At 34.2% G+C, this 21,412-nt stretch overlaps 2 protein-coding genes across 4 annotated transcripts in view; one reads left to right on the top strand and one right to left on the bottom strand.

Moving 5' to 3' along the window:
- The window catches only part of LOC127840952 (disintegrin and metalloproteinase domain-containing protein 12-like), a 70,630-nt gene extending 55,845 nt beyond the window's left edge, over positions 1-14,785 (bottom strand). For both annotated transcript variants that reach the window (XM_052369415.1, XM_052369416.1), the window contains exons 1-3: positions 14,673-14,785; positions 13,481-13,593; positions 730-806 (exon numbers count right to left, since the gene is read on the bottom strand). In XM_052369415.1, coding sequence (XP_052225375.1) covers positions 730-806; positions 13,481-13,593; positions 14,673-14,754 — 272 coding nt within the window. In that variant the 5' untranslated portion in view covers positions 14,755-14,785. The remainder of the gene's footprint in view (positions 1-729; positions 807-13,480; positions 13,594-14,672) is intronic.
- LOC127840955 (RING finger protein 37-like) lies at positions 6,070-18,774 on the top strand. Of its 2 annotated transcripts, none has more exons than XM_052369419.1 (2): positions 6,070-6,212; positions 16,710-18,774. In XM_052369419.1, the coding sequence occupies exon 2, from the start codon at positions 16,807-16,809 to the stop codon at positions 18,466-18,468; it is 1,662 nt and encodes a 553-aa protein (XP_052225379.1). In that variant the 5' UTR covers positions 6,070-6,212; positions 16,710-16,806; the 3' UTR covers positions 18,469-18,774. The 2 variants fall into 2 exon arrangements, with proteins under 2 accessions (XP_052225379.1, XP_052225378.1); XM_052369418.1 differs by lacking the exon at positions 6,070-6,212 and adding an exon at positions 14,977-15,122.
- The last annotated feature ends 2,638 nt before the right edge of the window (positions 18,775-21,412 follow it).

Here is a 21,412-nt window from a genome sequence, read left to right as displayed (position 1 = left end):
AGGTAGCCCTTATTTTGTGTTTTTATTAAAAACAAGAGATGTGTTTGTCAGAAACACAATGCCCCCTCTGGCCCCGCTTTGAAATAAAATTTCAATATATCATTTGGCAGGTTTAGAAATAATCTCCACTTAAAAGCTTATTACTTCCCTTGGATTGTATTTTTGGACTTTTGACCTTGAAGGATGACCTTGACCTTTCACCACTCAAAATGTGCAGCTTCATGAGATACACATGCATGCCAAATATCAAGTCGCTATCTTTAATATTGCAAAAGTTATCGCAGAATAACAGACTGACAGGCCAAAAACAATATGCCCCTGATCATTCGATCCGGAGGCATAAAAACTAACCAAAGGTATTAAGTAATACGTACAGCCAAAGTTTTTTTCCCGGGCTTTAAAGCGAAGGGGTACAGTCACCTATGATTAATTTTTCAAATTTAATTTTCCGCCCTTGTTTTATATAAAATACTGCCAATTGTGAGTAATATACCTATGCCATAAACACAATCCTGTGGAACAGCCTGAACCACAGCCAATTTCTAATAGCTATGCCTCTTTAACCATTTACCACTTAGATATGTATTTTGACGCATTTTTAGTCCCTAAGAAAGTTAAATTTAATTTAAGACCTTTTTTACTATTTTCAAGTTTTAAAGGCTTCAGTTGCAACCCTTAGATACTGATGAGCAGCAAACAGCATAAAACCTGAACAGCATGTTAACTGACCTGTTCCTCTCCAGTTGCAGTATAAGTATCCCATCCGCTGTTACAATATGGACGGAAAGTTGCTTTGGATGACCCATCTGAAAAATACAATATGCTGATACATTGCATAACTATCCAGAACAGATCAAGGGGAGATTTGCTAATGCCACTTTTGACTACATTGTATGTCTGAGGACCATTCTAAAATGGTGGCCTTCGATGTAAGGATGAAAGTTTGAATTGCATGGCACTAAGGTATCTGAAGTCCTTGGTAAGAGCTATGACTCTTTCCCAAACATCATGACATGGTGAAAATAATTACGTAAAATATTGGTATTGGTTTGAGACTCAAACAGGGCCTGTTCTGGCAAGACCTATTTTCTACTGAGCAGCCCATAGGTTAAATAGTGGGATACCTTCTTGCCAAGTTTCCAGCATGATAGATTACAGGAATTAGGTATAGAGATATTAATCAGTAAATTTGTGTGTGTCCTTTAACAAGACCTTGTACCTAAATCCATGTCTAACATGCAGAACAAAATTTACATTTACAGAAGAAAACATGTGAATTTATTCTAGAAGAACAATAGAAATTAAGGAATAATTGCATAAACTTTGGAGCTCATGTTTACAACTACAGCACAAAATTGTTAACAAACATGGGCCATGTACTCCACTGTCATGTCTATTAAACGGACCATGTAGGAATTAAGTGCATGAATTGAAATTGAATGTTGAAGTTCCTTTGATGGATCTTATTACAGATAGAGACGCACGTCATTTATATGAAAAGCATGTTTCGTGGCTTCAAGATATCATTTCCTCATATATCTTACATGCACATCAAACAAACATGATCGTGTTTGACATTTCAAATGGAAAAGTCTTAAATCTCTGTATTCACAGTGCAGAATAAAGTATGGTTACAAAAGTAGTGACAACACTTTATCAACATTCAATAAGCAGACACTTTTGTTGTGTACAAAGGAACACAGTTTAGTAAACAAATTCAACAGTAACATGAAATGTTTCTGAATGTTGAGTAAGAAGAAACACAATCATGCAAAAAGCTTGTATGGAATTCAGTCCATGGATGGAAAACTTGATTCAAATAAGCATAACTATACACATGTAACAATAAGCAATATGCCATAAATACATGAGTTGTTCACACATTTTCTCATTTATGAAAAATGTAACTAAAAATGTATTTACTCAAAAATTACAATATTTGAAATAATAAAAAACAATTATAATAGCAAGAAATAAAATAAAATACAAGACTTTGTTGCCACCAAGATTCTAACACAGGACCTCTATAAGCAGATCGGAACTTGCTACCACAGCGCCACTCAGGCATACATGTATATAAAGGTGTATTCTTAACAATATGTTAATGAATACCCTTATTTTCCAAATATTCCATGAAAAGCATTTACTTATTAAACACATGATTATTTTACCAACTTTGATTGATAATTGATGCTCAAGAAAACCGGAATTTCTCACATTGGCTTAATCAAAAGTGTATAACATGTATTTTGATAATTTGTATAAAATGTATATATGATTGTTTTTTTTTTTTATCAAAGATAGTGTTTTGAAAATAGTTTATTTTCCCTTAATAGCAAAAATACTTTATTTGTGATGTTAATTATGAAATACAAAACAGTACCATCAAAGCATTCCCAACGTTTGACTTGATAACAATGCTATTGTAAACCATGCTATTTAAATGATTTACTTCACTATTTGTAACTCTATCAGGTCGATACCAAATGTAGTCGCGAAGACGCGGGAACGACCTGTAAATAACCTACAGCAACACACACACATTTGTAACTCTACATGTAAGCAAGATGGAAAACTAATTTCAAAAATGTGAATGAATTAAATATAAGAACTTCATATATGAAATATTGCAAAGATAATTGAACTTGGCTACGGAGACATGCATTGTCAAATAAAAATGTTATTGCAGAAAGGAACTCAGTGTATTGTCCTATAAATATACCATGCTAAGGCACATAACAATGGGGTCTGCCTGTCAGCCATGAATTTTACATCCGCAACAATAACACCATCTCATTAGCAGGATTTTACATCAGCAACAATAGCACCATGTCATTAGCCCACAATTTCAAGTGCCAGTAGCAAGTGTTCAGTCTGTACCACTTGCTACACCAGTGTTACAAGTAAGTAACCATTGTATTGTTCTTTTTGTGACACTGGCTTGTAGCTTGAGGGGGTCTTTTCTCTCACCTGATCAGTGACACTAACATGAAAGGGCGTTGACATTTTTTTTTACAAAATAATTTGCTTTCTTATGCTTTTTATGATGTTTTCTAACTGTAAAGATGGTTGACATTAATGCTTATTATTGATTAAAAGGCCATATTTATACATGTATAATTCTTTACCAATAATAATCTGATTGTTAAACGTGTTTCCATTTCTTAACCTGCTTTATCGTTCTCAAAAAATCAACAAAGAACATAGCTTCTGAGTGAAACTCCACCTACACATGTACAGGGCACTAAGTAAGGACTACATGGAAGACAAATGTCTGTTGCTGTATCTATGGAAGACAAATGTCTGTTGCTGTATTTATGGAAGACAAATGCCTGTTGCTGTATTTATGGAAGACAAATGCATGTTGCTGTATTTGTGGAAGACAAATGCCTGTTGCTGTAATAATGGAAGACAAATGCTTGTTGCTGTATTAATGGAAGACAATTACCAGTTGCTGTATTTATGGAAGACAAATGCCTATTGCTGTATTTATGGAAGACAAATGCCTTTTGCTGTATTTATGGAAGACAAATGCCTGTTGCTGTATTTACATGTAATGAAGACAAATGCCGGTTGATGTATATAATTTATGAAGACAAATGCCGGTTGCTGTATTTATAGAAGACAAATGCCTATTGCTGTATTTATGGAAGAAAAAAGCCTGTTGCTGTATTTATGGAAGACAAATGCCTGTTGCTGTATTTATGGGAGACATATTGCCTGTTGCTGTATTTATGAAAGACAAATGCCGGTTGCTGTATTTATTGAAGAGAAATGCAGGTTGCTGTATTTATGGAAGACAATTACCAGTTGCTGTATTTATGAAAGACAAATGCCTGTTGCTGTATTTATAGAAGACAAATGCTTGTTGCTGTATTAATGGAAGACAAATGTTGGTTGCTGTATTTATGGAAGACAAATTCCACTCAGAAGCGCACTTTGACGCGTTTGAAGTCCTTTCGAAAATCAAATCAAATTTAAGTCCTTTCCTAATATATTCAAGTTTGAAAGGCTTCATTTCCAACCCTAAGATACTGATGAGTACTGATGAGCAGCAAACAGCATAAAACCTGAACAGACAGCAAGTTACTCGCAGGCTGTTCTGGTTTAATGCCATTTGCACATAGCCATTTTCACTTTGCTTCTGAGAGGGAAAGGGTAAACAAGACCAGAAGGGCTGAACATACCTGGCATCATGACTTTTATTGTCCACCCAAGGCATGTGGTTTGATTAGAACCAGGTTTTGTAAACATGTGGTACAATTAACATAAAATTATAGGTCACATGCAAGTTGTTTACAAAATACAAAAAAATGTACATGTTTACATGCCGAATTACTGACATACACTCATAACAGGATAAAGCAGATACAGGATATATGCAATTTAAAATATTAACACAACAGACTGCTATCATTATTAGCATACTATCAAAAATATGAAAATGTGCATGTGCAGTTATTGCTCATTGTTGTAAAATGGTGTGCATGCATTGCATTGCCATTCAAGAGGAATGAGGATAAAAGGGAAAGGGGTGGCATGGATCGCTATCAAACAGTTGATTACAGTTCACATTTTCTTTTAATTATTTTAGTTTTTAGTTACCTTAAACCTTCATATTATGCATTTTCATTGACTTGCTCTCTTTCCTTGTTATTGGTTTGTCAGATTCATTTACTTCGGTTGACATGAATTTAATTGGATTAAAATCTGTCTTATTAATTTTGTTGGGTCTTAAATTATTGAATTTTTTAAAACTTTGGACCCTAATGGTGGGTCCGAGCACGACGAGCAGACAATCATAATAATTATTCTTCTTTAATAAGTGGCATATAAATAATACATGTCAAATTTCAAAATATATTCCACAATTATTTGTCAACTAGAATTGAGGGTCGGCAGGGGTGCACTGTTAGAACCCTTCTTACTTGCCCCATATCTTTCCCTAAAATAAATATGTGATCATAAAGAATTCTTATGTAACGACATGTGTAAGTATTCTTTTACGTTTGTTACCATAATAATTAACATGTAATTATTTTATGTTAGTTACTTTCTTTAGTGAGTTCAATTTAATTGATGAATAGATAACTGATAGTCCTTGCATTTACATGTAAATGTACCATAGAAAAGTAATAAAATAACAAATTTATTGCAGATTTTCATATCTAAATTAATAAGTTATCAACATCGAATTAAAGATAGATTGGTAACAACATGGTGACAGGCAGACACATTAAACGGACAAAATTTGTGGATTGTGCCCTTCGGGTGCTCAATAATAGACAGGCTGACAATGAACAATTGTTACGAACTAAACGAACAACAAAAGAAAAGATAGTACCCGGTATTATTAACAAAATAACAATTTAACGATAATATTTATAAATAAGTAAAAGCAATAAATTGTTAAGCCACTGAGAAACAGTCTCCTTTGCACTTACTTCTCAAGTTCTAATTCTACCTATTTCGAGAGTGCGAGGCATAAGCAATGCAGTCTGTTGCATATTAATTTTTATGTTATTTATAATTGTTAGAATATATTATTCCTATTATAAACCATGCAAATAAAATGTCTACAATGAGTAATAAATAAATTACAATGTAATAAGAAATAAAAAAAAAATCATGCCACAAAAAAATTAATGAATAAAAGGGCAGGACTGGTCTTTAGAAGGGCAGTGCAGGGCCTCGGACAGACAGGGCGGGGCCTCAGAAGGGCAGGGCTTTGGAAGGGCAGGGCACAGAGCCCTTCCATTTAGGCCTTGCTGGAGCACTGACATGTATTTTTCTCTCTACCGTTAACATTGAATGCAGCACAGCCAATAAAAGCTGACAATCATGGGTTCATGTGGTGATAGGTCATTAAAGATATTTCTGGGGCCATTAATCCCCTACAACTGAGTCAAGAAGGGCAATTGACAGAAACTGACATTAGTATGTTTATTTAGTACTGGTAAACCAGCTAACACAGGATTAGTGTGAATATGCTAATTGACAGCCATAATGTGACTGAAATACTGGTGAAAACGGCCAAAAACACTCACAAATAAACACAATTAGTGACAATGTGGCAGGTAGACAGAAATGGACACCAACATGTGATATACTGATGATGGCCTTGGGATAATTTTAGAGGAGTGAGGATGATCAGTAACTGACCTCAACAAAAGCTGTTATTGTTGTTCAAACAAGCTTAATTAATGTAACAAGTAAGGGAACAACAAAATAAATCTCAGTTTAACTAGTGAGCAGCTGAGTAATCATTTCATTAAATAGTAATGACAAACTGAGCCATGACTTGACGATGACAATGGAAATTTACGTCAAACAAAAACACACTAAAATTGTACATATCTTAAATATGCCAAAACTTTCTTCTGCAATCAAAAATATGTAGCATTCATTTAATAGGCTGAACAACTATACATATTATAAAACATAACCTGGAAATTCACTTCACATTGATATTTATTAAATTGTAGAATAATTATGTTTTTTCTTATGTGCATTTTAGCAAGAACTTATAACTGTGTTTTGGTATAAGGTCTTACATTTCTGCATTAGTTCAATATTAACCGTTTACCACTAAGATACGTATTTTTATGCATTTGTAGTCTCATAGAAAGTTATATTTAATGAACGATCTTTCTTACTAGATTCAAGTTTTAAAGGCTTCATTACCAATCCTTAGATACTGATGAGCAGCAAACAATATAAAACCTGAACAGGCTGGGAGTTACTTGCAGACTGTTCTGGTTTTATGCTGTGTTCATATAGCCATTTTCACTTCGCTTCTGAGTGGGAAAGGGTTAAGATAAGCAACAATGACTTCTCTTGGATTACTCTTATACATGTAATTGGAAACTTGCTACCATGTTAAGAGAATGGGGTTTTTGAACAGCTGCTTAATACATTATAAACAAGAAATGGCACGGCCACGGCAGACGCGTATCACCACACTTCAAATTAATAATGTTGGAATAACAGACAGTTTTCACACTGCGAAAAAGTGGCAACAACTATTTTTGGGCCAGTGAAACCCCTGGGTCATGGTTCACAATGGTCCATTGGTGATTGCAAAAGATCCACTTCTCCCTAAAACTGCCTCACTTCTCCCTCTCCAGAGCTGAGGGAGAAGTGACTTCTCCCAAAAATTGGAGTCTAGCTTGATCCCTGAATTTACTAACAAACTGAAAAACACTCAAATGTGTTAATTGATTGGTCAGTCAAATGCATCTCTGTTTAATCAACAAATATTGGGAGATCGGATTCCAAAAAATTCATTGCAAGTTATACCCATTTTCTCTTCAGCTATTTTCATATAACTTTCATTGTTGTTAATGTAAGTAAGGCTATATGATTGAAGTCAGTTATATTTGGACAGCAAATACTGTAATCAATTCATAATTGTATGTCAGTGCTTTATCTATTAAACTCAATTTTATCAATTAGATTTATAAATCATTCTTTCAGTCATGAATATAAGCTATATAATGAAGGAGAATTACTTAGCAAATGATGGCATAAAAATAAACAAGGATGTAGAGACAATAACACAATAAAAATGTTGACTTAAGATGTTCAATGTACGATACAACCATACAAACGTTACAGCGAACACAAATGACAGTAACAATGGAAACAAATAAGATCCTAAATGGTACAGGTTGTTCTAGCTTCACATATCTAAATATAATTGATTAAATCCAGACTAATTTGAAGTCTAATGTTTCCATAAGCACCTGCACACACCTGCACGCACCTGCACACACCACACCCTACCACATATGAGCCGCACTCTCGACCCCAGGATGGAAGAAACGACCTTTGATTATATGATTCCCATATAGCAGAAAGTGTTGATCCTGATCATTCAGTACGTACTTCAAGGGCTTGTCTGGGACAACACTTTACACACATGCATTCAGGCTTGTCTGGTACAACACTTTACACACATGCATTCAGGCTTGTCTGGGACAACACTTTACACACATGCATTCAGTCTGGTACGTTTTTCAAGGGCTTGTCTGGGACAACACTTTACACACATGCATTCAGACTGGTACGTACTTCAAGGGCTTGTCTGGGACAACACTTTACACACATGCATTCAGACTGGTACATACTTCAAGGGCTTGTCTGGGACAACACTTTACACACATGCATTCAGTCTGGTTTTCCCAGAGCATCGCTGATATTAGCCCTTTGCATGCTGGGAAATTTGTCGTCTGCTAAAATGTTGTCTGCTAAATTTCTAAAATAAGCATTTTCTTCGATTTTTTTCAAAGAATACTATCAGAATAGCAAACAGTTTCGATCCTGATGAGACGCCACGTTCTGTGGTGTCTCATCTGGATCCAAACTGTTTGCACAGGCCTTCAAAATTCCGTTCCCGCACTGAAAGAGTAAGGAAATAGGAAAATTGCAAGACTCAAATCAGGCATCTATGACACTTAGTATACAAATAATTATCAAGGCTCAGACGTGAGGGAGACATGGGAGATAACTTCTCCCTGGACAGATTAAGTTCTCCCTCTAATCATATGAAGGAGAAATTACTTCTCCTCCTTATAAGATTTACTTTAAGCCAGATATTGACTGATAATATATTAATTAAATACAGTTAGATACTAGAGCTGCAACGATTCGATCCGATTCATCGAAAATCGATTCGAAATACTTCGATTCGATTACGATACCAAACCTACCAAATTCGATTCGATTCTTTAACATATATACATATATATACATAGATACGTAAAGCGCGCTGTATTCTGCCTATTGATACAGGAAGGTGTATGTTTTATCTTTACCTGTAATTACGACGCGCGCGATTGGTTGCTTATTACTTTAGTCATTCAATCAATAAGCCCGTTACGGTCTACTTTCGGAAAAAGCGTCAAAATATCTGAACAAGTTGTTGCCGACAAATTGAAATTATCAGATGCGCCTAAGAAGCTAAAATCAAAAGTGTGGCAGTATTTTGGGTTTCGGGATGGTAGCCCTACCGATAAAGCAAAGTATAAACTGTGCTTCACGGATGTGGCGTACGCTAAGTCCGGCTCAACCACTAATCTAATGCAATATTCAAACGCAAACATAACGTTGATTTAGCAAGACTAAGAGGTCGCACAAGTGCAACTACTCAAGTCGCCAGCCAGAAAAGTAGCTCTATTTCTGTTGGAGTTTTGTTAAGTTTATTAGAGAATGTGATTTGTCCTACAGGTAACAGGTGATGCTGTCATGGCACAATGGTAGATATGCTTATAGCGGTTTGGGGTAAAAGTATAGTAGTGATGATACTAACATTCAACTGATTCCAGAAACGTTCTTATGATTATTTATATATTTTTTATATTATTGTGTTATCAACACAATCTTCTAGTCAGAAGTTTTTATATTAAAATTGAGTCCTAATTTGCTATTCTTTTTTATGTGTTTTATTGAAATCACATTTGAACAGAAATGTTAATTTTGAGGCATAAGAGTGAATATATGATAAAACTAGGTTTGAAGATGAATCGAATCGAAAAAATCGGTATCGGAGTGTCTGAAATCGAAATCGAATCGAATCGAGCTGTTGCAGTGAATCGTTGCAGCTCTATTAGATATAATTATAACACATTTTTAAAAGTTATTTGTTTGTATTTCTTTTGGTCCCCCCCCTTCAAAAAAAACCCCAAGTGTCAGTTGTTTCTGATTAATGATGATTGGCATGGTGTAATGAGGGGAAGAACAAGAGCTGTCAGAGCACAGCGCGCTCGACTATTCCAGTGCTTGACATTATAACGTAACCATCATGAAGAAATTGTTCATATTCAATAATTTATTAGACGATCTTTTAAAAATAAAAACAGGAAAAAAAAAAAATTGGGGGGGGGGGGTTGAGAGGGGGTATAATGTTGGGTGTGGTCATTTATTAGACAATCTTTCAAAAATAAAAAAGGAGAGAAAAAAAATTGTTGGGGGAGGGTGGGTAGGGGGGTGAGAGGGGGGTATAATGTGGGGTGCGGTAATTTATAAGATGATGTTTAAAACAAAAAACAAAAATTGGGGGGGGGGAGGTTTGGGGGTGGGGATTCTGGGTAGGGGCATGGGGTATTGTTTGGGTGGAATCCATTGTGGTATTCAGGTAAGTGTTGTTTTGTCAAAGTAATAATAAAATGTGACCATAAATAAAGAAGTTATGGCAATTTGAGCAAAATGTTCAATTATCTAAGTGCAAAAAGGGGCCATAATTATGTAAAAATGCTTGATACAGTGGTCTGCTCTTGTAAGGATATAGGAAATATTTGGGGTAGTACGCAAACTTTAACATAGATTTATCAATAATATGCATATTCTAAGTATAAAAGGGGCAATAATTATGACAAAATGCTTGAAAGAGTTGTCTGCTCTTGTTTATAGGTTGGGGTGATGTTGGTAAACAAGTATGCAAAATATGAAAGCAATATGTCAAGGGACAATGAAAATAAATGGGGTAGTACGAAAACTTTAACATTTGCTGCATATTCTAAATGGAAAAGGGGCCATAATTATGACAAAATGCTAGATAGAGTTGTCTGCTCTTGTTTATAGGTTGGGGTCATGTTGGTAAACAAGTATGCAAAATATGAAAGCAATACGTCAAAGGACAAAAAAAATATTTGGGGTAGTACGAAAACTTTAACATTTGCACGCTAATGCAGACGCTAACGCAGAAGCTAACGCAGAATCTGATGCCGGGGTGAGTAGGATAGCTCTACTAAAAATATTTCATATATAATAGTCCAGCTAAAAAAGTAAAAAGTTGATTAAACACTGAACAGAAATTACTTCTCCTTTAAGTTGCCTCACTTGTCCCTAATTTAAGCTGAGTGAGAAGTCATTTCTCTCTCAAATTCAAACGTAGGCTGAGCCCTGATTATGCTGACTTTTTTGTATGTTTTTTCCACAGGTGTAGGGCGCATGGCCAAGTCACTTTAACACTATCAATTTGTCATAAAACTTTATTTTTTATCATATTGACCAAAAAAAAACTAAAATATTTTTTTTCTGATATGATAGTTCATACATATCATATCAGAATTTATTTTTTTTTGATAGTGTTAAAGTGACTTGGCCACGCGCCCTACACCTGTGTTTTTTTCCACATGCATTTTTTGCTGTTTTCAACAGTATTTTGCAGTCATATCACAGTATTTTGTTCACCAACTCACATTTTTCCTGGGAGAGCTGCTTAACCAGAAATAAGTTCACATACTTATGCCAGTAACTGAAAACTGCCCGACTTGAATCATAGGTACATGTAGAAGGAGAATTGCTGTAGAAGAGATTTCATGAACAATGCTATCACAAATTATGATGGGGATCAAACCTTCCAGCCTCGCATTTCTAGTCCAGCGCTCTACAAACTGAGCTAGGCTAGTAGCTAACCTGGTCAATTTATTTTCAAATGTTCATCATCTGACTGCAGTAGCAAGTAAAACATTAATATGTTTTGCACTGTATTGTATCTGCATACAAACAGTACAGTCCACGTGTTTTCCCCAATTTCCCTCCCTATTCCGAGGACACGCCCACGGAGGGAGATTAAGAACGTCCCGCGATACGCGGAGTTGCATGCTTGGTGCCGCCAAGGTTAATAATCGGCAAATTGAAAAGCCGACGCGGCGGCCCTCTGCGTTGGGCAACGCGGAGGAAATTCCATGTTTAACGAGATAACGATCAATTTAACTTTGTTTGACTTCCTGATTTTCAAATAAAATTACATTAATTACAAGTACATATGTATATAAAATAATGACATTCAAAACAATGACTTGTATTACCGGTAATTATCATTGACCAGTCGCCAAAAACGAAATTGCTCCTCCCACTAAGTTGTGTTTTCATAAAACGCTTTATCCATTACTCCGACAGTCTTTGTTTGTCAGACCATGTGGCCGCAATAAACGAAATCTTATTGATTATTTCGTGAGTTTGATTGACAGCTGGCGAGTGGTCAATTATGGACCAAATCGGCAGAGTGACATTCACACATGTTAATCCCTTTTGTCAAAACACCACAGACAGCAGTCTACACAAAAGGTCAGTAGACAAGCTTTGCATGTTTTCATAACGCCAAACACTTTATCCAGTTTCGTCCAGATGTTCTCTTTAATCAGTATACAGTACAAAAACTGTTTCAATAATTACTCTACTAAAATACCGTAACGATAAAGATACTGCGTGTTTGAATTGAAATTAATTTGGAGGAAATATAAAATTATTCGCATTATAATTGTGTTAAAAAATACCAAAGAAACTTTTAACCGAAATCAACAGAATTCAGTGTTCTCTGCGCTACAAAGTTTGTATAAAAAAATCAATACACACACACTTTCCAAGCATAAACCTTGAACTTGTACATTGCAGCATAATTTTCGTGCGCTTTTGTCGGGAAATATACATGATGACTGTATATTGGAAGCATTTGTACGTCGTGTTAACATTAAAAATCGGAAGCGTGTTTCGGATTACAAACTATTATTCTCATTTGGAAATTAAACGGAACATTTATTCTTGTGTTATATGTGTTATGAATTAAATATTAATATGTCAAAACGCTTTACGTGTCGTATATTCATTCATATTGTAGACATACCTGTGAATAAAAACATATATTAATTTTTTATACAATTATCTTTATTTTAATAAGCCAAAGTATTTAAACAATTTTTAATCACAATGTTTTTATTTTTTGGCATGCACAGTAGCACACTGCTACGATGTCCTGATATGAACGGAAATTGTCTGCATTTTCCGACTAGGCTTAAGAAATAAACGCCGCGGGTATTAGCTAACTCGGCGGAACGCCGAGCGTTTAAGCGAGTACACCTTGCCTTCTCCGCCGCGGAATCACTTTCTAGCAGACAAATGCCCCGCGGAGGGAGCGCGTTTTTTTGGGAAAATGCGTGGACTGTACTGTACATGTATATCAGATTGCATCCATGTAAAGACCTTACAGTACATGTGCATAATCACATTCTTTTTTATTAAGTTTACATGTAACAAATGTGGTAACATCTAAACAGGATTCCTGGATTTAAAAATCATTTTTATGAAGCATCCTCTTTGCGTCCGCATAAGACAGTGATATGTTTATTGGACTAGTAATGACAGTGTGGTTTTTTTTTCACCATTTTGGGAATGGGGCCGGATCCCTTTGGATTGGGATAAATTGCGGCATTTTGACCAATGTTGGGAAATTAGTGTTGTTGTTTTTTGCAAACCAATGCTTCAAAAATGAGAATTAAAGTATTTTAAATATTAAAAATGATAAAGCGTAATTTGTAAAGCTGGATGGGAGATTAACTAAATTTTGATCTAAAAAAAAAATTGGGGAAAATTATGACTAATGTGCTTATTTCCATTGGACCAAAAAAACAACAACACTGAGTAACATACAGGTTTCTATTAAATAAGGAAATAATTGGCCTGCAAAAAAAGTACTTACGTTTGACTTGGAAAATTTTATTTCTTTCATCTCAGAGTCATAGAGCCTGGGATACACCACTTCATGCTGTGAGAATTCTGTCACAGCTCGCTTATACCTTTGATCATTTAAATCTGAAAGTAAACATAATTAGATTTTTTATATTTAACACAATTCAGCACAATAAAAAATTAACTGTTTTATTGTTAGTTTATCTGTTCTATTTAGGAATGCATTGAATACCAACACTTACTGGTACTCCTCAAAAGAGACAAAGGGCCTTATGACAAAAATTGCTTCAGCCAAATGACGTTTAATACTGTCATAGTAACATTTTGGCCATTCAATTAAAAGTTTGAGTAAGATCAACCTGGCAGTTAAAGAATGATTGAAAAAAACAACTTAGTTTTATATATTATTATCTGTAGTTTAAAAAACATTCGCTACTATTCTGCCAAAACTTGTTGCAGCCAAAAATACCTATCTTTAAGGTCATTTAACCATGAACGTTTGAGCAAGATCCACCGAGATGTTCAAGAGGATGTTAAAGCTAAACCATGATATTCCCAAATTACAATCATTCAAAAAAGACTAATACGATTGACGTTGTTTGCTTTTTCATTCAAAATAGGTTTGGTACCTTAGGGAGACCCCAATGGAAAAACAGTGTTTATTCTTACAATATGGGACCTACAAATTTCTTATTGAAGGTTTCCAATAATAAAAATATTTATTTTTTTTCCCATCAATTTAGGTGAAAGGATACCAATTATTTAATAGTAACCTTTTTGGGTTTATGAAATAGAATACCAAGCTATTTGTTGTTGTTTTTGGTTCAGACATAGGTGGGACAACCTCCCTATGTTATACTTACACATTCATTAAAATTACAATAATAAATCAAGAATGCTATATTATTATTAATTCAATTATTATTCAATTAGTCTTTGCATGAAAATGACTGATTAAAGCATATAAAAAATTAACAAAACAGTATGGCAAATTATACATGTGAATTCAGTATGAAAGCTATAAAATATTAATATCACCATAAACTAATTTATTATCAATCACAATAAATTAATGATGACCAGCCTCCTCATCAAAATAGGTTCAGGCTCAGCATCATCCAGTTATCAGCTAACCATTTTACACATTAGACGGACCTGAAACTATTTTGAGCGATATTACATTAAGATAACAAATTATATACCATTTTGACGTCTTCTCACTCCGAGACAAATGTGTATGGCGCAAGAATATATTAAAACACAGATCAAAACATTAACATCCATCCTTTCTCTCCGTCATGTTATTCGGTAGAGTAAATTAAAAGATTATGTTAAACGAAAACGGCGACACCCGACCAAGTTAAGGTATGACTGAATAGCGCGTTTGCCCCTTCTCGCGGAAATGAAAGTAATTTACAACATCTTTTTTTCTCGACGACATGTTCTGAATTTACATTCGTTTACTTTTTATTTAAAACAATGCTGGTTATACTTTATAACTTTCCATAATAAGACATGCGATGCCATGTCCGTGGAAAAGACCCATTCCGCCTTTCAGTCACACCGATCAAGTTTGTGTGTGTGGTTACAATACACTCTCATTTCTCTAAAGTCATTATTACTCAACGAAGTTTGGGCAAACTAGTCGTTATGTAAGGCAAATTCATTCTTGATGTATATTATGTTGTTATTGACATTTTGTCAATGTAGTAATGGCTATTGCCGACCGAAATATTCATCGAAAAATTATAAAATTGATTATTGTATCAATATTATTTCGTACCACACCGTTTCATACCATTTGTAAACAAATCGTACCCTCTGGTCCAATTTAAACGCATTTTAGCAGTTATGTGACAGTCCGTTTCCTGGGAAGAACCAGTACTTGGTGTCTATGGAGGAGATAATGAGAACGCTCCCTTAGTAGGGAGCGAACCCACGAACTCCCGATCGCTAGGCGGACACCTCATCCACTACACCACCGCGATCTACAAATATTCAATATGTTCAAATATTTTTAAAATCTTTTGATATATGTACAAACAAAAACTTCTATTTTTGATGGTTAAAAAATAATATGGAGAAAATAAGTTGACTTACCATATTAAATTTGGCCTCACACAAGAAATGGCCCATTAAGGCAAAAATACATTATTGTTGACTTTTAATGCTTTATATTAAGTAATACACATACTTTCAACATTATTAATAAATAACAAACAACCAGAGGCTATGTGTTCAATATTTTGATAGATGATTATTCATAAAAGTGTTGATCTGTTTAAACATGAGGAAGTAAGTAAAGCTCGATTGGTCATTGTCGGCTCGGGTACTACTTACATGTACCCCTGGTACTCTTTAAGTATACTTACATGTACCTTGGGTACGATAAATATACTTACAAGTACCCGGTCGATATTAGACTGTACCCAAATTGTATTCCCGCCCAAAATCTGATGTGGTAAAACGCGCTACTGATTACCGTAAAACGATATTGTTTATATTTAACAAACTTCTCTTTTTAAAAAACTGCATCAACATGCTTTTTTAGTATGAGCTTCGATAATATGGAGGCCATTCTACAAAAAATTGACACAAATGTGAACATAAGTAATTAAAAAAAATAGCCAACAACAACCAATTAAGCGTTAAAATGCACGGGTACTTTTTAGTATGTTTACCGCACCCGGGCGGAGTACATATAAGTATACTTAAGAGTACCCGGGGTACATGTAAGTAGTACCCGAGCTAACAATGACCAATCGAGCGTAAGTAAAGGACCATTTATTAAAAATGGCTATGTGCAATCAGCATAAAACCAGAAGTAACTCGCAGTCTGTTCGGGTTTTATTCTGTTTGCTGCTCATCAGTATCTAAGGTTTTGAGATGACGCCTTAAATACTTGAATGTAGTAAGAAAGGTCTTGAATGTAGTAAGAAAGGTCTTAAATTAAATAGAACTTTCTTACAGACTAAAAATGCATACAAATACGTATCCAAGTGGTAAGGGTGTATGTACTTCCACCCTTGCATGTTACCTAAATTAAACCCCACATATTTTGCATTTCTCATTATTGAAAAAAATTTAAATCAATTTGAAATGTGTTAATGTCTTAAGAACAATTGGTATGTGTTAAAGAATAAACCTTTTAAATATTATATTCTGAACTTTTAACACTTACCTACCATAGTACATGTAGTTACATATGTTATAAATATGTTTAAATTTTGTTTTTTCAGGTAAAAAATTACGTTGGGAAGTGGTCAACTTTTTCATTACCTTAATAAAGTGAACAAGTAAACAAGGGCATAACATCAGGACAACTCATTTTTCAAAATGATGCTTATGGACTTTTGCCACCCTAGTGTGAAGACTCTAATCAAATCAGACAAGGTTTCCTTTGATGGTTATGAAGTCACAAATCTGCTTTCTGAAGATCCTTCAAAACGATCAAGAGGCTTCATATGTGACCATTTCATTAAACCGCCTGTAAACATATATTTTCAGTTTCCTTGCAATATATCTATTTACAGAATTATAATTAACCCTGTTGTAAGTCAACAAAAGTCCTGCGACATTAAGTTGTTGAGTGCTACAAAAATCATGCGGGAGTCCTGGTTATATGGTAAAGACCAGACTTCAGTACAACTTGAGGGCATCTTTTTTAACTGTATTGGGTCAGTTAGTAAGGATGACCCTGAGACCGTGTGTTTTGAAAATTCTTTTTTTCCACGTAGAGCTACATTAAATGGTTGTGATAGAGATTTTTCATGTAAGGCCAATTTGAATTCAAAAAGGCATTGTAGCTTAACTACTGTAAGCCATATAAATATATGTATCTACCGAGCAAAATTTGGCAAAGCAGTGGCGATTCAGTCTGTAGAAATATGGGGAATACCATCTTCAAAAGTTCCCAAACATGTTCAAGACAAATTACAAACTGTATATATGAAAGCAGTTGCTGCCATAAAGCAGAGGCCTGAGTCATCAGCAACAGAAACTATTAATGCACCAATGGAGAAAAAACATGACAATAGTAGTGCTTTACAACAATCTTTGTTAACAATTGAACAAAATGGTGTGCTTATTCCAGAAGATTTTCTAGATCCTTTGACATTTGAGATTATGACAGTTCCTCTTCTTCTCCCATCAGGGAAGAGCATTGACCAATTTACCCTGGACAAATTTGTGAATGTTGAAGCCTCTTGGGGTAGGCAGCCTTCAGATCCTTTCACAGGCCTACCATTTACTGCCAAATCAAAGCCGGAAATCAATATATCCTTGAAGTCTAGAATAGACCAGTTTGTTTTGAGTCATTCTGATAAACTAGAGACACCAAGAACACTTGGACATAGTGAGTGTAGGACAACAGCTAAACATCTTTGCTTTGGTGAGTCCCATTTAAAGTCTAGCAGATTAACTAATAACAATAATCCAGCAGAAACTTTAAAGATTGATAATATGAAAAGTTTTATGAATGGGAAAAGAGATCTAGATGACAAGACTGTGAACCCCGAGACGGTGAATAATGCCAAAAAAACCAAAATGAGTTCCAATACATCGACTCTCAGTGACTCAAAATATGTACATACAATTTCTGACAAATCCATTGAGCAAAGTTCAAACACTTGGCGTATTACCAGCGCATCCCCTTTTAACCCTGACGTGCATTCAACAGATCTCACAAGCAGTCTTGACTCAGCTTTGGAAGCAGCGCTTGGTGGACTTCCATCATTCTCAGCGCGAAAGTCAGCCACTTGTTCTGCAAATGCTCCTACTCATCAAGGAGAAGATTCAGGAACTAAGACATCATGTTGCGCAAATTGCAAGCTGTCCATCTTAGATTCTACCATGTTGAAGTATAGCTTGCCATGTGGACATTTAGTATGTAGACAGTGCTTGACTAATGAAAGTGCTGATGTCAAGAAAAGAGGGTTGTTCTTCTGTGCTATGTGCAAGACACATTGTAACTCAAGTGAAGTTGTAAGATTATTTTGATAGCATTAATTTGTTTTTTGTGGCAACCTGCTGAGTGATGTCTGTGTGAGTAACAAACCATTTCCCAGTGTGAAATTAAAACGCATCTCGTAAATAGGAAGTAAAAAATATTTTAGTAAACGAAATGAGCTTGTCATGCTTTGTAAGTGTCTTCTTAGATTTGTCTATCATGCCTAGTAGAACTGAAATACTTTAATATGATAAACACATACAGTACAAATTGTTAAAAATGGTATTAGTAAAAAAAGTAAATTGTATTAGTTCTGATTTTCCCCTAATATAATTGTGTTTCAATAAGATTGATTACATGTGTGTTTGTTTTACTTCTCCAAAAGCTTCTCTGAATATAAATATTGTTCATCTTAGAGAAAAATCTTTATTGAGGAACCTAAAATTACAACAAAAACAACAACATTTATTCAGCAGTAAAGCTTATACAAGCCCATAGCCTACTTTATATATGCATTATACAATTTATAAGTAATAGTAGAAGATAGGCATCGGACGATAATGTTATGAACTGGTTAACATGGTTAGTTATGAAGGGAATACATAATTGCATCTGATATTGCAACTGCACATATTATATTTTCTAATTACTTAATAGAAGAAGAATTTTCACAATTATTTGGAGAAATAAATAATTGTGAATATTATTTATGGGTGTGTCTGAAATAAAAATGTTAAGAATAGTATCTATGTGGAATATTTTATATAAATTGCTTTAAAAATTTAAGTAAATTACGTAATGCACAGTTTGATCATATTGATTTTATGTATATTATGAGATATATACAACTACAACATTAATTCATCAATAAAGCTAATACGAGTTCATAGCCCTCACATATGAAAATGAGCATTAAATTAATATATGCAAGAATACAACAATAATAACATTTATTCATCAGTAAAGCCTATATAAAATAATCAATCCTCTGTACAGTTCAGGTGAATTATAATTATATATGATGGTTTATTAATTTATTGTAAAATATCAATTCATAAAGCATGTGAAGAACAAATTTTGACCATGATGACATGTAATATGTAATTATTTTCTGTACGTAATTTCAATTTTTGCATATGTTTACGATTTTTGGCGCCATTTTATATAACGTTGTTTATGACGTTATAATGTACAATGTCATTTGACGTTTAAAAACATTTACTTTATAGAATTGATTTTTTTATCCCTTAGGATAATTACACAGAATCTAATTTATCCTGTCACATGCCTTTAAATCAGCCCGATAACCATGTAACCTAATAACATTAAATGTGAAATGACGTCATTTTTTTACGAAATGACGTCATTATACCAGCGAAATGCTCCAGTTAAACTCTTACAATGTAAATGAACAGTGAAAAAAGCATAAAATAAAAGAAAATTTGTTGGAATCGGTGGAATGACATGATAAATAGAATAATATGGTGGTGACATGGATGGAAAATGGTTATCTGGCTCGTCGGAGGATCTTATTTCTTAATTTCTACGACTTGCAAGATAACCGTTCTCCATCCACGTCACCAACGTCTTGTTCTCTATATATTCTACAGTTTGTGACATAATAGCTGAATATTTGATCAAAATGATGTATACAGCAGTTAATGATATCTTAAGTGCAAATATAAAATATATTTGAAGTTGTTTTGAACAAAGAACTGTATGGACTCGTTCGCTATATCGAAGATCTATTATATATATTTATAACTGTTTATTGCTATATCTTTGAATGCGCAAATGTATCATATAATTATTTCTTTGTAAGCTGTATTATTTTCTGCCTCGTAATCCTTACTTTATTTCCAATATTTTTTGTCTCAGATATTTCAATACACATATATTGGTGGAACTTCGCTTTGGCTTATTATCTCAAAGTTTTCTAGAGTCTTCTAGATTCTACCAGTAATAACATATTTACAGAGAAAAGAAATATAAAACACATGATATGCGCGTATATATCGAGTGTTGCAAAGAATTATGAATAAACTATGATCGATCACTGAATGGTGTGAGAAAGCGCAACGGCATACATTTGTATTAACACGAAAATATAATGCATGCTATTTCACTAATACTAACACGTTTACTATATCAAATGAACAATTAATCAAAAAAACTATTTCTATTTTCCTTTAAAATGGTAATTACAATTTTAACTCTGTTAGTTTTGCTATTTGTTATCGAATAGATAAGCAATAATGTTGTTTTTAAGCCTTTTGAATTCCACCGGGGTATGCGTTTATTATTTTAAAAGATAATTAAAACGAAATTCATGATTTTACTCAACCGCTATAACAAAGACCGTCGCAAATAATATGAGTAAAGTGTTATTGCATTAATTACTTTAATTTAATTGCCACTTGTAGTTCATTAGTTCGACAAATAAATGAAGACTCTTTGTTGGCATGTGTTGCCTCGTTTAACTAAAGTGTTAAGTGTTTGTCACGCGTTTATTACACGTTTGCTGCTAATTAAGGATATCCACGGGACGTGTTAATGACGATCAACTCGTGCCTTTAATTGACACGAAACAATTAAGTATATAAGTAATAATATACCTCCTTGAAGCATTTAAGTATTATCAGATGAGAAAGAGTTATATAGACACTAAAAAATTGAATCATAGCGGGCTCGATTTTTTCCTTGCAATTGTTACGGGTATTCTGTGAACACAATGAAAATATCTACAATAAAACAAGCTGGGCAGGAGGAAGCAAGCTATTTGAGAAAGGTAAGTTTAAATCGTAGATATTATATATTGAAAGGTATTACAAAAAGACAAAACCTTTGCTAGAGATGTTAATTACACTTATTCTGAACTATCTTATCCGAAATATTTTTTGTTTTAGTAAGTACCGAAGCCATAAAATGTATAACAATATAACTTCGGCTTCTTAGGAGGTTTCATTCACAAACATACACCAGGATGCATTGTAA

This window comes from Dreissena polymorpha, chromosome 8 (genome assembly GCF_020536995.1).
Source record: "Dreissena polymorpha isolate Duluth1 chromosome 8, UMN_Dpol_1.0, whole genome shotgun sequence".
Lineage (NCBI taxonomy): Eukaryota > Metazoa > Mollusca > Bivalvia > Myida > Dreissenidae > Dreissena > Dreissena polymorpha.
This window is presented reverse-complemented; position numbering and strand designations above follow the sequence as displayed.

What these genes read in the sequence shown, in the direction of transcription:
- LOC127840955 (XM_052369419.1), top strand. Translation starts at nt 16,807, where the DNA reads ATGATGCTTATGGACTTTTGCCACCCTAGTGTGAAGACTCTAATCAAA.